Genomic DNA, 14999 nt, shown 5'->3' with positions numbered 1-14999 from the left:
TGCTCTTTGGTTTATTTAATGTTGAACAAACTTATTGATTTTGATTGGGAACACAATTGAATTTATCAGAGGTAATTTATTTTGGTTTTGCCTAAATATATATCTTATATACAAAATAAAAACATTAACACAATTGTTATATAAAAAAATGTGCTGAAAATCAAACAAATCACCCAAAATAAGCTGAAAATAGCAAAAATCAACCTAAAAAAAATATCGTAAATATCGTTTTGTCGATGTCTATCGATATTTAAGAACAATCGATACATATTCGTGCCAGTGTTGTCGATTTTTTTTTTTTTTTTTAATTTTTTTTATTTATTACTCCAACATATTTAAATAATTGTAGGGTTTTGCCATCATTACATTTGGACCACGGTGCAGAATCAGTGCAAAAAGATTAATGTGGACAAATCATAAGCTTTGTAAGTACTATATCCATTCATTCATTCATTCAATCGGCACTTATAAAGCTAGATAGATACATATATATTTAAATATGTATCAAAAGGCCGTACGCTTATTGGTAGTATTTGACATCGACACACTTGCATCCTTTTAAATGTGACACAATTGGTTCTCAATTTAATTAAAATGTCCAACTATTTATCAAAAAATACCTAAATAAATGTCCAACTTGTGGTGTGACCGTCCATATTACGCTTGGTCAATTTCGGTGGTCAATGTGTTACTTTTCTTTATACATTATACTGCATCCATGCTAAAATATGTGTCGCTTTGGGTTGTTGCGCACATATTAAGAAAACTAATAAGTGTGAGTTGATTTTAGAGAAAAATATATAGAATGACTAAAATATTCATGTTATTACTGTTTTTCCATTAATTCTGAGTCAATTAATGAATAGTAATAAGGGTAAAATCGATAAAATAGTAATTAATGCATTATTGAAATTCTAAAGTGACAGATAATTTGAAACAAGAAAAATTCCTCAAAGAAAAAATATCATTAGTCTATGCAATGTTGTGGAATTGTATATTATTTACAACACTCCCTCTTGGGGATTCCTATTAAACTACTATTGAGTTTTGCCTCGTTCAAATCTTCGAGTAACAAAAATCAGTGAAGAAAAACAACAACCTCGGTTAGGAAATAAAGTACAACGTACAATCTTTTGAATTAACACATGTTGCCTCATGAAAACCTTGGCAAGTAACAAAATTTATGTAGGAAAAATAAACATCGTACGAAAAAAAAAGTACCACATGACACTCTAGTATCTTTTGGATACGGAGTACCGACAATGTACCACCCTCATGTTAACTCTCTTTAATGTCTACGAGGAAGTGAACTCGTATAATCCACACAAATCAATAGCCTTAAAGTGATTTTAGGCCAAGACTTAGTAAATAAGTCAGTCAGCATACTTGTCCTAACTCATGATCTGCTGGACCATTCTTGTTTGATTACTTATTGTTGTTGATTGAAGAAAACCTCATAATTATTTTTGTGGGATTGTCACATTTAATGAATCCCGTCTTCATTTGCTCAATTCATGATGCATTACGATCAAATACAATTTCGTAGGATCTTATTTGTTAGTCAATTCGTAGGAATCTCGAACATGCCTAGTCATGACTGCAATCTGTGTGCATTAACACACTACCTCGTGAAGCAATTTTTTTTACATGATCCCACCAAGTGACAACTAATGTACATTTCACACACCTCCAGAATATAACTATATTTCAAATAGAAAATAATAGATTTTGAATTAGCTTTCTGTGGGTATGACTTATCGTCTATGTCAGTATAATCCACAAGTTTTGCATCATTTAGTGGTGCATACAACGTATCGGTGATGTGATATATGTCTACATAAAGAGTTTACTAAAAATATTAAATCATATCGAGTACATAGAGTTAAATACAGTAATGCACATATTGCACTTAGATATGGCTCGTGCTCCTCCTATATATGGTAAAATGAATCCTTCGACATATTAACTTAATGCGCTTTCCAAAGAACTGCCCCGCATGAGAGTGGAACTTACCTTAAGATTCCATCCAACTAGATGGGCGAAAGAAGGGGGAAAGGCTCAAGGCTGGAACTAGATCTCAAATCCGAAGGAAACATGCTAACTTTAAGACTTGCAGGCACGAACCAACGATCATATCAGGCCGACATCATATCTCATTCACTAATTGAGATTAAATGGACAAATTTGATGCCGGTGCAACATTTTAACAAGTTGAGGTATACACGTGCAACTCTTTTTCGTTTAGGGATAAAGTGCAAAAACTTTCTAGTGTTCAAACGTCAATATTTTTAACCCATATCTTTTACACGTTTTCTTCTTCTTTTCTAAAAGTAAAATTGTTGCGATGTTTTAAAAGGATTTGTGTAAAAAAATGCATGCAAAGCAAGCAACTTTCAATGAAAGTTGGTAAAGTATTGACTCATTTCCACTCACAAATGTCAAATTGGTTGATGACTGCATTACTTTATTCATTTTGAATATTGGGCATTAGCATTACAGCTATGGTTGCCTGGAAAGTACATTTACACATGCACCTATTCATATTAATATTATTATTATTTTTATTATTAATAGGATTATGTGTTGGATTACATATTCATTTTTCATCATCTTTGACCTTTTATGGAAGTATTGATACAGTACGTCAACTGGGTCCCCCACTCAACCCCACTTTTTTTAAAACATTTTTTTATGAATTAATGAACTTTCGCCCCCAAACTTTCAATTATATACATTTTTAGTCCATAATTTTTTTCCTTCTCTTAAATCACCCATATATTCTAACCCCCAAGAAAAACCCGTGGGTACTACCCGGTTTTATCTATCCTACACCTGGTGAAGGTTACACCGGGTGATTTTTTACCGTTGATCTACACATACCAATGCGGGTGTGTGTGTGTTTGTGTGCATATAAATGGTAAAGATATACCCAGTGTATTTCACCCGATATAGGATTTCAAAAGCCGTACTACCCTAAGTCGGTAGGAGTGCGTTATTTATGATAATGTAGCATGAAATTATGATGATATTTATGATTTTGAATTACACTGTGTTATTAATATGTGTAATCTATTATTTGAGTATCCTGGATTGCTTATAAATATCCAAAATATCGACACTTTAAAAATATGTAGTAATTAATTAATAATGCATTCAAAATCAGGATTGTGGAGTGACGGACGATGTTGACTTTGAACATAAACTCAAACCCCAATCATTTGACATAACTTGATTTTAGTATCTATGAGATTTAATTATAATTCCCAAACATAACCTTTACTTTTAGACTTTTGGTACAAAATATGAATGTCTTTTTCTACAAACAACAAATTATTTATACATCTCCAAATTTGGCATTGTTCGATACTACGTGCACAAGGTGAATGTGACTAATTCGGCACAACGGGTCGAACTTGATCTTTTGGGCCTAGATGATGTGGGATTTAGACCATTATCTGGGTTAATTTTGGACCAAGTGTACTTGAGTCGAATTATAAGTTAGTTTAGGTAGGAAGTTGAAACGAGCTACGAGCTCGTTGAGCCAGAATTAAATTAAAAGATAAATTACCGAGTTGGGAGCTCGACTTTGTTGAAAAGACTTGCTAAATTAAGAGTTCGCATTCGCATGTAGACGAATTGTGTTTAAGAAAATGATAATCATATCTCATATTTGAAGAGATTTATTGAGAATCCTACACCAAATAAGTAAGTTCTAGAAGAATATATCAAGAGTTTGAGGTAAAAAAAAAGAAAAAATGGTAATTACTACTAAACTATAACAATAACTATTAGGTTGTTGTTCGTGATCTTATTACATACATTATTGAATATAGTTTCTCTTCTTCAAAAGTCGTTTTCCTCTACTTGAGCGTCGTAAAGTTCTTCACTGAATTCAACCCGGTGTTGCAGGTGATCAGAACAAGCTTTGCGGTGACATATGATAGTTGAAAATAAGACATAGACGTGCTAATTTAGCCCAACTTCATCGAATTACATCCTATCATGCGTATATAGAAAACATAGCCTTATACTAAAGTAGAATTACATGTTCGTATAGAACTATATATAGTATCATAGATCATATCTCCTATAGTCATTGCCCATAAACAAACTTACAAAACCGCGTGAAATACATTGAGTATATCATAGTCATTTACTTATACACACGCAACATCTATGTTGGTGCATGCAAATATATATGGTATATATGATTTTTTTTTTTTTTTTAATGAATTTATCGAATGTAACATAGAAATAGATGACCAATGCGACGTGGACTGCAATCTGCATATATATGGAATAGTGCATTAATTTAGTGTGGAAATTGAGGCGAAATTTCTAAATTCCCATCACTTTTGATCCATTTTATTATGCAATATTATTTTTATTCCTTATTTCAAAAATTCACAGAATTGTTTGAATTTTTTGGATTGGAATTGAAATATATATGTGATTTTGATTTTGAATATAATTTACAAAAATAATTCCAAAAAATCAATTAAATTTTCAACACTATTTATAATATCACTATTACGTATTATCTTATAATTATTGGTGAATAAAAGAAAAATGGAATTTTCAATTGAGAACGGTTACATAATTTTTCCATTCCAATTTCTAAATATTCGATTTCAAAATTTTCATACCTTTGGAACGAAATTGATTTGAATCCTTTTCAAAAGTGCTCAATATTTCAATCAATTCATTCAACCCTCAAACACCAGAAAGAAGAAAAAGGAAAACATGTTAAAAGGAATCAAATCAATCATCTATCATCATAATATAAATTAATTATTTGTGTAAGAAGGCATCGTAATTCACGGCCATGATAATTATTTTTTAATCTTACTATAATATTCGCCCTTCTATCGCACCTACCAACAAATTAAATATTCACCAACTGAAAACACAAGTCTCAGCACTGAAAAATTAAATAATGCTTGTTGACAAGAATGTCTTTTTTCTTTTTCTTCCCATAATAACTTAAAAAAATAAATAAATAAATATATATATATATTTATATGGTGTAATTTACGAAAACCCCTGATGTTTGAGTAATTACAAATCTATCAATTATGAATCTTCTTACAAGTCTATTCTTCTGGTGTCAAATTCAATATAATATTCTAGATTCGGTGAAATATTTTTTAGTTTATACTCGTTTGTAAAAAAATGTTGTTTCTGATGCACTACAATATGATATTTACAAGCCAAAAGACACATCTTATGATCATTTTGATTTAAAATATGAAAATCCTATGTGGTAAAATGGATATAAAACAGAGAATATTCTACATATCTAGAAGATTCCATTAAATTTGACACAGACATAACGTAGAAGATTCCACTAAATTTGATACCGCAAGAGTGAACGTGTAAAAAGATTTATAGTTGATGGATAGTTGTAATGACCCAAACAAGAAGGGTCTTTTAAGTAATTTAATATTAACTCATAAGGTGAGCGTAATTTACCCCTATATATATATATATATATATATATATATATATATATATATATATATATATATATATATATATAAATATAATGTTAGAGCTCCTTTCTTGATCAATATATATATTATACACATTAGACCAGAAAAAAGAAATTCCACTGCTAGCAGCTCTTATAGCTGTGGGTTTGTGGGGTTTGTTGCTCATCATCTTTTTTCTTTTTAATTTAGTCGCTTAAAATTTGTATTTACAGAGAAAGAAAGAAAGGAAAAAAAATTGCCTCGATATTCACCACCGGCTCGACAAACGATCTCTCCGGGAAAAGTAACACAAACCCAGGTCAGATTTTTGTATTTTCTTTAATGGGTTGGTGTCAAATTCAAATCTTGCCCACATTTTTCTTTTCTTTTCTAGAGAGATAAACATGTATACCGGAGATAGAGAGAGAGAAGGAGAGATAGATTAAAGGCCCCATTTTTTTTTTCTGTTTTTTTTTTTTTTTAATTTAAAATACTGCTCTGCATATTATGTTGGTATTCGGTATTGGGTTTGATGATGATGAACGAGAGTTTTTGTTTTCATGCGCAGATTCCACCACCCCCTATTCTCTCTCTCTCTCTCTCTCTCTCTCTCTCTCTCTCTCTCTCTCCGTGACTTGTCATTGCATTTGGTGACAATCTCCATTGCCAGATGGTGAAATGCCCTTTACACGATTTGATCTCTCAATCTCCGTCGCACTATTTTTCATCGAATCCCATTTATAATTATAATTATAATAATAGCAGCACCACTGTGATCTTCGCTCCGCTTGTATCAATTGATTCCAGCCATCGCCATAATTTTCGCGGCTCGGAGATTGATATCTGTAAATTAATATTATGGGTATCAATCTATTACCATCGTTATTCTTCGCCGCCGCATCTGAATCACCACAGACCAACCACCTCCCGGAGACAATCCACCGCGTCCCGATTCTAGAATTGGCCTCCGTCTGCATCAATTTGACGCTGCTCCTCGTCTTCCTCTTCATCGTATCCGCCCGGCAGGTTTTCGTCTGCTTCGGCCGGATTCGAGTCACCAAGGAGGACTCCTCCAACAACGCCGCCCTCCGGCGGAGGGCGGCGGCGGACCGTGAGGAAATCCAGAGCCTCGTGGTTAGCAGAAGCTACAAAGCCACACTCTTTTGCAGCTTCTATATTCTGCTTGTGCAAGTTTCTGTATTGGGGTTTGATGGGTTTCGTCTGATAAAAGAGGCGACTCAGGGCAAGGGCAAACAAACACATTGGACTGTTCTTCTGCTGCCCGCTGCCCAGAGTTTAGCTTGGTTTGTTCTTAGCTTCTCTGCCCTGTACTGTAAGTACAAATTCTCCGAGAAATTCCCATTGTTGCTGAGGATTTGGTGGCTTACATCTTTCGTGCTGTGTTTGTCTACTCTGTATGGCGATGGTAGAGGGTTTTCTACAGAAGGGTCAGCCCATTTGAGCTCTCATGTCTTGGGGAATTTCGCCGTCACCCCGCCGCTTTCTTTTCTGTTTTTTATTGCGATTAGCGGTTTCACGGGTATCCAAGTAAGCCGAAACTCCGATCTTCAAGAGCCGTTGTTGCTCGAGGAAGAAGCGGGGTGTCTCAAAGTCACCCCCTACAGCGATGCTGGTATTTTCAGTTTAGTCACTCTCTCGTGGCTGAATCCGCTCCTCTCGACCGGAGCGAAAAGACCGCTCGAGCTCAAAGACATCCCGTTGCTCGCGCCGAAAGACCGCTCGAAAACCAACTACAAAGCACTGAACTCGAATTGGGAGAAGTTAAAGGCCGAAGACCCTGTAAAGAAACCCTCTTTAGCTTGGGCTATCTTCAAGACTTTCTGGAAAGAAGCCGCATGCAATGGGATATTCGCAGGGGCGAGCACCCTCGTTTCTTATGTGGGCCCGTACTTGATTAGGTACTTTGTTGATTATCTAGGTGGCAACGAGACTTCCCCACACGAGGGCTACGTTCTTGCTGCGATTTTCTTCAGCGCAAAGCTGGTCGAGACCTTCACAACCCGACAGTGGTATTTAGGTGTCGACATTTTGGGCATGCATGTGAGATCGGCTCTCACTGCAATGGTGTACAGAAAGGGGCTTCGCCTCTCTAGCTCGGCTAGGCAGAGCCACACGAGCGGAGAGATAGTCAACTACATGGCGGTTGATGTTCAAAGAGTGGGCGACTATTCTTGGTATTTGCATGATATATGGATGCTCCCCTTACAAATTATACTCGCGCTCGCGATTCTGTACCAGAACGTTGGAATTGCATCGGTTGCAACACTTATTGCCACCATTGTGTCGATTGTTGCGACTGTTCCTTTGGCTAGGGTTCAAGAGGATTACCAAGACAAGTTAATGGCGGCAAAAGACGATCGAATGAGGAAAACTTCCGAATGCCTTAGAAATATGAGGATTCTCAAATCGCAGGCTTGGGAGGAAAGATACCGAGTGATGCTCGAAGAGATGCGTAGTGTGGAGTTTAAGTACCTCAAGAAAGCTCTCTACTCGCAGGCTTTCATCACGTTTATTTTCTGGAGCTCGCCTATTTTCGTGTCGGCTATTACTTTTGGCACTTGCGTCTTGTTGGGCGGTCAGCTGACAGCTGGCAGCGTTCTTTCGGCTTTGGCTACTTTCCGGATACTGCAAGAGCCGCTTAGAAATTTCCCCGACTTGGTTTCGATGATGGCTCAAACTAAAGTCTCGCTCGATCGAATAACAGAATTCTTGGAGGAGGAAGAGCTGAGAGAAGATGCAACCATTGCCTTGCCACGTGGGATTTCGAATGTGGCCATAGAAATTAAAGATGGAGAATTCGGGTGGGACCCGTCTTCGTCAAATCCGACCCTTTCGGGTATACAATTCAGGGTAGAGAGAGGAATGTGTGTGGCTGTATGTGGTGTGGTTGGTTCGGGGAAATCTAGCTTCCTTTCTAGTATACTTGGCGAGATTCCAAAAATCTCCGGTGAAGTAAGTTTTCTAAGTTTATAATTATTTTTTTACATATTTTTTAAGAATTTTTAGTGACTGAATCTCTATGTCTAATATATATGATCAGGTTAGAATATGTGGTTCTGCTGCATACGTATCTCAATCTGCGTGGATACAATCAGGGAATATAGAGGAGAATATTCTCTTTGGAAGTCAGATGGATAAGGCGAAATACAAGCGTGTTATTCATGCTTGTTCGTTGAAGAGAGATTTGGAGCTGTTTTCGCACGGTGATCAAACTATTATTGGAGATCGAGGCATAAATCTTAGTGGTGGTCAGAAGCAAAGGGTGCAACTTGCGAGGGCTTTATATCACGATGCGGATATTTATTTACTGGATGATCCCTTTAGTGCAGTTGATGCACACACTGGATCGGAGTTATTTAAGGTTTTATATATGTTTTTTTTTTGTGCATATTTTTGTGTTGTATAAACCGATTCGAGTCTTGCTAAGCAAAATATTTTTGGTGTAACTGCAGGAGTATATACTGATGGCGTTAGCTACAAAGACTGTTGTCTTTGTTACTCATCAAGTTGAATTTTTGCCTGCCGCCGACTTGATTTTGGTATTGTTTTTAGTGCTACCTATTTTTTTGTCATTTCTAATTTTGCGAGTTGGCTTATTTTTGTACCATTTTTTTATGCCTAAAGTCCTAATTTTTTTTTATCACAATTCCGGACCAGTTTTGGTCATAATTATGCGATCCCGGTTTATAATTGCATTTTTCGTCCTTATACTACGTCATTTTTTCATTCTCACGATCAAGGGTTACAAAATTGATCCTCAATGACGCCATTTTTCTGTTGTTTCAGTCCTTCTGTTAGAATATGCTGTTAAGTTAGATGGAATTCTGACGTGGAGTGAATTTTTTTCAATATTGACCAACTGACACGAACAACTAATATACACGTGGTCAATATTTTGTTAAGGTAGGATGTGAAGTTTTGAAAAATGGCAACTTTAAGGACCAATTTTGTAATTATAGGGACGAGAAGCGAGTAAGTGGTATAGTATAGGGGCAGAAAGTGTAATTATCCCCAGTCTCGAGTATTAAAGTGTAATAACTGAAACGATATTAGAAAGGCCTACAATTTACTATGCATGTACCTCATATCGTACAAGTTCGAACATTACCAAATATCGTAGTAACCTCAAGTGTCGTGGTGATTGATTGGCTTAGTAACTGTTATTTCCTCTGTCTTCTTTGTCGATTTTATTTTGAGATTTTCATTGACTTCAATACGAGAAATCATCCTATGCATGCATAAATACTCATACTCTTAGAATTCCATATGATAAGCAATACAATGATTGAGATGGTATTAACACCGATTATTGCTCGTTCAAATTCTTGCTAATTGCCTGATGCATGTCACTGTACCTTGTTGTGTAGGTTCTAAAGGAAGGCCGTATTATCCAAGCAGGAAAATACGACGAACTTCTGCAAGCAGGAACTGATTTCAATGCACTAGTCTCCGCCCATCACGAAGCAATCGAAGCAATGGATTTTTGCAGCCAACCCTCCGAAGAATCGGAGACACACTACCCACCCGACAGTTCAGTTCTCATGAGCAAGAAATGCGAATCGGTTGGTAATAACATCGCAGCCATGGCAGACGAAGTCGAACAAACTAGCACACCCTCAACTTCAGACCAGAACAAAGCAATCAAGGAAAAGAAGAAAGCCAAACGTTCTAGAAGAAAGCAGCTCGTGCAGGACGAAGAACGAGAGCGAGGCAGAGTCAGCATGAAAGTGTATCTATCGTATATGACTGCTGCTTATAAGGGGCTTTTGATTCCATGTATTATACTTGCACAGACGTTGTTTCAGGTCCTGCAAATAGCGAGTAGTTGGTGGATGGCTTGGGCCAACCCTCAAACTGCGGGCGATAAAGCGAAAACGAGTAGTATGGTTCTTATTGTCGTATATATGGCGCTTGCTTTTGGCAGTTCTTGGTTCATATTTATCAGGGCTGTTCTTGTCGCCACTTTTGGCCTCGCTGCTGCTCAGAAATTGTTTCTGAAAATGCTCCGAAATGTTTTTCGTGCTCCCATGTCTTTCTTCGACTCTACGCCAGCTGGCCGCATACTTAATCGCGTAGGGACAAATTTCAAGATTCTTTTTTTTCTTTTTTCTTTTTTTTTTTCTTTAAAATTCCCTTATTTGATATTTTTTTGGTAATCCACCAGGTGTCGATTGATCAAAGTGTTGTTGATCTTGATATTCCGTTCAGACTCGGTGGATTTGCTTCGACGACAATTCAACTTCTTGGTATCGTAGGTGTTATGACACAGGTGACCTGGCAGATTCTGCTTCTTGTTGTTCCAATGGCAATTGCGTGCTTGTGGATGCAGGTAAGCTAGTATTGACAATTCTACCCTCGATATGTTCGTACACTTATTATCCATTGGCTTGTGGACAAGTGTCGTTTTTTGGGAACTGATGAAGCTGCATTGCTCTGATTTTTTTCTTTTTTTTTTGGCAGAAATACTATATGGCTTCATCGAGAGAACTAGTTCGTATTGTTAGCATCCAGAAATCGCCGGTGATTCATCTCTTTGCGGAATCGATTGCTGGAGCAGCTACAATTAGAGGGTTTGGGCAAGAAAAGAGATTTATGAAGAGGAATCTTTATCTACTCGACTGCTTTTCCCGACCATTCTTTTGTAGTCTTTCAGCTATCGAATGGCTTTGCTTGCGCATGGAGTTGCTCTCCACAATCGTGTTTGCCTTTTGCATGATCTTACTTGTGAGCTTCCCACATGGTACTATTGATCCAAGTAAGTAGTGTTTCTATAAACCATCAACTTTAATCAGACGTATAAAAAATATATTGCCAATGAAATAGAAAGTGTCACTTTTGTTATCATGTAACGGACAATTTTTCGTGCTATGATTAAAAATGAAAAAAAATAGGTATGGCGGGTCTTGCTGTGACATACGGCCTCAATTTGAATGCCCGTTTATCGAGATGGATACTCAGTTTTTGCAAGCTCGAAAACAAAATAATCTCCATAGAAAGGATTCATCAATACTGCCACATACCTAGTGAAGCACCTGCATTTATCGAAGACTCGCGCCCCCCTTCCTCGTGGCCTGAATATGGCGAAATCGAATTAGTTGATTTAAAGGTAATGCACATATTAAAAAGATATATATATATATATATATATATATATATATATATATATATATATATATATATATATATATATATATATATATATATATATATATATATATATATATATATATATATATTCGACATTTGCAAATAAACAAGATAAAAAAAATTGGAAAATTAAAGCTAAACAATTTTTTTTTTTCCGCATAGGTTCGTTACAAGGAGAGTCTTCCTGTGGTGCTGCATGGTGTCTCTTGCATATTTCCTGGTGGTCAGAAAATCGGAATAGTGGGTCGTACTGGAAGTGGCAAATCTACCTTAATTCAGGCCCTATTTCGATTGATTGAGCCAGCTGGCGGTAAAATAATTATCGACAATATTGATATATCCACAATCGGTCTTCATGACCTTCGAAGCAAGTTGGGTATCATACCCCAAGACCCCATATTATTTGAAGGAACTATTAGAGGCAATCTTGATCCACTCGAAGAGCATTCCGATCAAGATATTTGGGAGGTATATATATATATATATATATATATATATATATATATATATATATATATATATATATATATATATATATATATATATATATATATATATGAGTAAACTGCAAATACTACCCCTGTGTTATCTCGAAATAGCAGAAACCCCCCTGTGATAAATAAACTAGCAAAAACCCCCCTGTGAAATTTAGTCAAAGGCAGAATCCCCCCTAGCTGATTTTTTAGACTTGAAATGACAAAATTGTCCCTCAAAATGTATTTATATATATACATATTATATGTATATTTATTCTTTTTAATTTGTTTGTTTAGAAATAAAAAAAAATAGTAAACAACTAAATTGATTATTTTTTAAATAAAATAATTAAAATATTTATAAAATATAAGAATTTATTAATTGCAAGACTCCAGGGGTATTTGTGTCTTTTTATATCAAGTCAACCCTCAAATAGTTCCATAGGGGGGTTTTTGCTATTTAAATAATTTCACGGGGGAGGTTTTTGCTAGTTTATTTATCACAGGGGGGTTTTTGCTATTTCGAGATTATACAGGGGTAGTTTTTGCAGTTTACTCATATATATATATATATATATATATATATATATATATATATATATATATATATGTATATATATATTGGTTTCTTAAATTCTATTTTGCTTTATATATTGATACTGTATGTAATTTGGTACACAGGCTCTTGATAAGTCTCAGTTAGGAGACATAGTTCGCCAGAAAGAGCATAAACTCGATACGCCAGGTAAGCATGCATAAATCCTTAAAAATCGAGCTTAAATTAAATCACTGGATTCTGAAGAAAATAACAATAATAATTATAATAATAACGAGGAATTGTTTTTTGTTGGCAGTTTTAGAAAACGGAGATAATTGGAGCGTGGGGCAACGGCAGTTAGTATCTCTAGGTAGGGCTTTGCTTAAACAGGCAAAGATTTTGGTTCTTGACGAAGCTACAGCCTCGGTTGACTCAGCCACAGATAACCTTATCCAAAAGATTATAAGAACGGAATTCAAGAATTGCACCGTTTGCACTATCGCTCATCGAATTCCTACTGTTATTGACAGCGACCTCGTTTTGGTCCTAAGTGATGGTAAATAAATCTTCTATCATTCCTCGAAACTTATGCTAACAAAAAAGATATGCTAATTTTGTATTTATTTATCTATTTTTCCGTATGTTTTGCAGGTAGAGTGGCGGAGTTTGATACCCCGTCGAGGTTATTAGAGGACAAGTCTTCGATGTTTCTTAAGCTTGTGTCTGAATACTCATCAAGATGAAACGGGGTTCTTGATTTTTTATCTTTGTGCATGAAATTCTTGTGAAAACGGGAACAAGAGCACTAATCGAGTTCTATATCAGAAAAAAACCGGATTTGCCATATTGCTGCTCTGGTAATGCATTCGGCAGATGAATGAGAAAAAAACATGCGAATCTTGATTGCCATGGAGAAATGGAAAGCCCAAGTGGAAAAGAAAGAGATTAATTAGTGTGAAATTAAAAATGGGATTAGTATAATCTTATTAATGGGGGAACTTCTTACAAGCTCCAAATATGTACATAGAATAAGTTTGTTTGTAGGAAGAGTGGCGGTTTGCCATCAACTAAGGAGCGGCTTCATGTGCAATAAGACAAGACTTTTTTAGATTTTTTTTTTTTTTTTAATTTTTAATTTATTTTTGGCAGCAAATTTTGTAATGTACTTACTACTTGTAGTTGTAGTTGGAGGATAGCTAATTCCTATTTATGTTCGTCGTATGCATCTTTAATTCGAGTAGTGGGGTTTTTCGCAACTAAATACCTATCCCACACTATTACATACTATTCAGAACAATCTCAAATTTTTGTAGCAGTACAATTGAATTATAAGAAAACAAAGAAATTGAATTGTAAGAAAACAAAGAACAATCTCAAATTTTTGTAGCAGTACAATTGAATTGTAAGAAAACCAAGAAATTGAATTGTAAGAAAACAAAGAGGCGAACCAAATGTTAGTTGATTGAACTGGCAAACGGGATAACAATGACGAATTGCCAACAACTTGTGGATACTATCTCCGTGAAAATTATGCAAACACCTACGATGTGATAACAAATTTAGAGCACCTAGAGACGAATCTTCGCCCTTCGCGAGACAAATAGAGCAAGTTGTCTGATGTAAGAAAATCTTAAGGCGATGAAATTAGAAAGTTATCAACAAATAATGACATTCTAGAAACTTCACAAAGACTCTATCATGGTACATTCTATTTACCTTCTAAAGTATACCTAAAACTTTTCATGGAGTGTTGTAGAGAGTCGCTTTAAACTCTACGACATAATCTATCATCACCATCCTTCAAAGAAATGTAGTAGTATAAATGGAAGTATGGTTTTTATTCATAAATCAACAAGGCAAACATGTTATGGAAGTATGGTTTTTATTCATAAATCAACAAGGCAAACATATAAACAGTTAGAATGGTGATAACAAATTAAATGCAAAACACACAATTACACAAAAGTTATGACCCATACATCACCACATGTATGTCATCTACATAGTTGCATGTCTATGGTTGGTGAAGATTCCTATAGATTGAGGCCGCGTTGGGCGACACTCTACAAATCGTTGGTGGCGCTCCACAAAACCGACAACGGCACTAAATTTTGGTTACCTAATTATGATATACATAAATTTTGGTTGTGTGATATTCCCATACATAAATTTTGCTTATGTGATATTCCCAGATTAGATTTGCTAGCAAAGGAGAATAAATTAACAAAAAAATCTATACTCTGTAATATATATTATAAAGACCATGGTTATACCTGCTGCGCCCACACACTCCCCAAGTGCGTTTATCTGCACGAATGTTTATTAAATTGTGGTTAAGCTATTAAA

General features: G+C 35.5%; 1 protein-coding gene across 1 annotated transcript; it reads left to right on the top strand.

Moving 5' to 3' along the window:
• Window positions 1-5534: 5534 nt before the first annotated feature.
• LOC105950182 (ABC transporter C family member 5) lies at window positions 5535-13914 on the top strand. The gene is made up of 12 exons (XM_012973508.2): window positions 5535-5790; window positions 6040-8444; window positions 8533-8853; window positions 8945-9031; window positions 9860-10564; window positions 10657-10821; window positions 10953-11247; window positions 11384-11598; window positions 11802-12107; window positions 12797-12860; window positions 12970-13209; window positions 13305-13914. The coding sequence occupies exons 2-12, from the start codon at window positions 6330-6332 to the stop codon at window positions 13394-13396; spliced, it is 4605 nt and encodes a 1534-aa protein (XP_012828962.2). The 5' UTR covers window positions 5535-5790; window positions 6040-6329; the 3' UTR covers window positions 13397-13914.
• Window positions 13915-14999: the final 1085 nt, after the last annotated feature.

This window comes from Erythranthe guttata, chromosome 14 (assembly GCF_056151865.1).
Source record: "Erythranthe guttata isolate IM_541 chromosome 14, IM_541, whole genome shotgun sequence".
Lineage (NCBI taxonomy): Eukaryota > Viridiplantae > Streptophyta > Magnoliopsida > Lamiales > Phrymaceae > Erythranthe > Erythranthe guttata.
Note: the sequence above shows the minus strand (reverse complement) of the source record. Positions and strands in the feature narration are given on the sequence as shown.

Excerpts from the sequence above, each read along its gene's own strand:
- LOC105950182 (XM_012973508.2), top strand. The coding sequence starts at position 6,330 with ATGGGTATCAATCTATTACCATCGTTATTCTTCGCCGCCGCATCTGAA. Across the intron at positions 10,822-10,952 it reads TTGCGTGCTTGTGGATGCAG|AAATACTATATGGCTTCATC; the intron begins GTAAGCTAGTAT and ends TTTTTTTGGCAG. Across the intron at positions 13,210-13,304 it reads CGTTTTGGTCCTAAGTGATG|GTAGAGTGGCGGAGTTTGAT; the intron begins GTAAATAAATCT and ends TATGTTTTGCAG.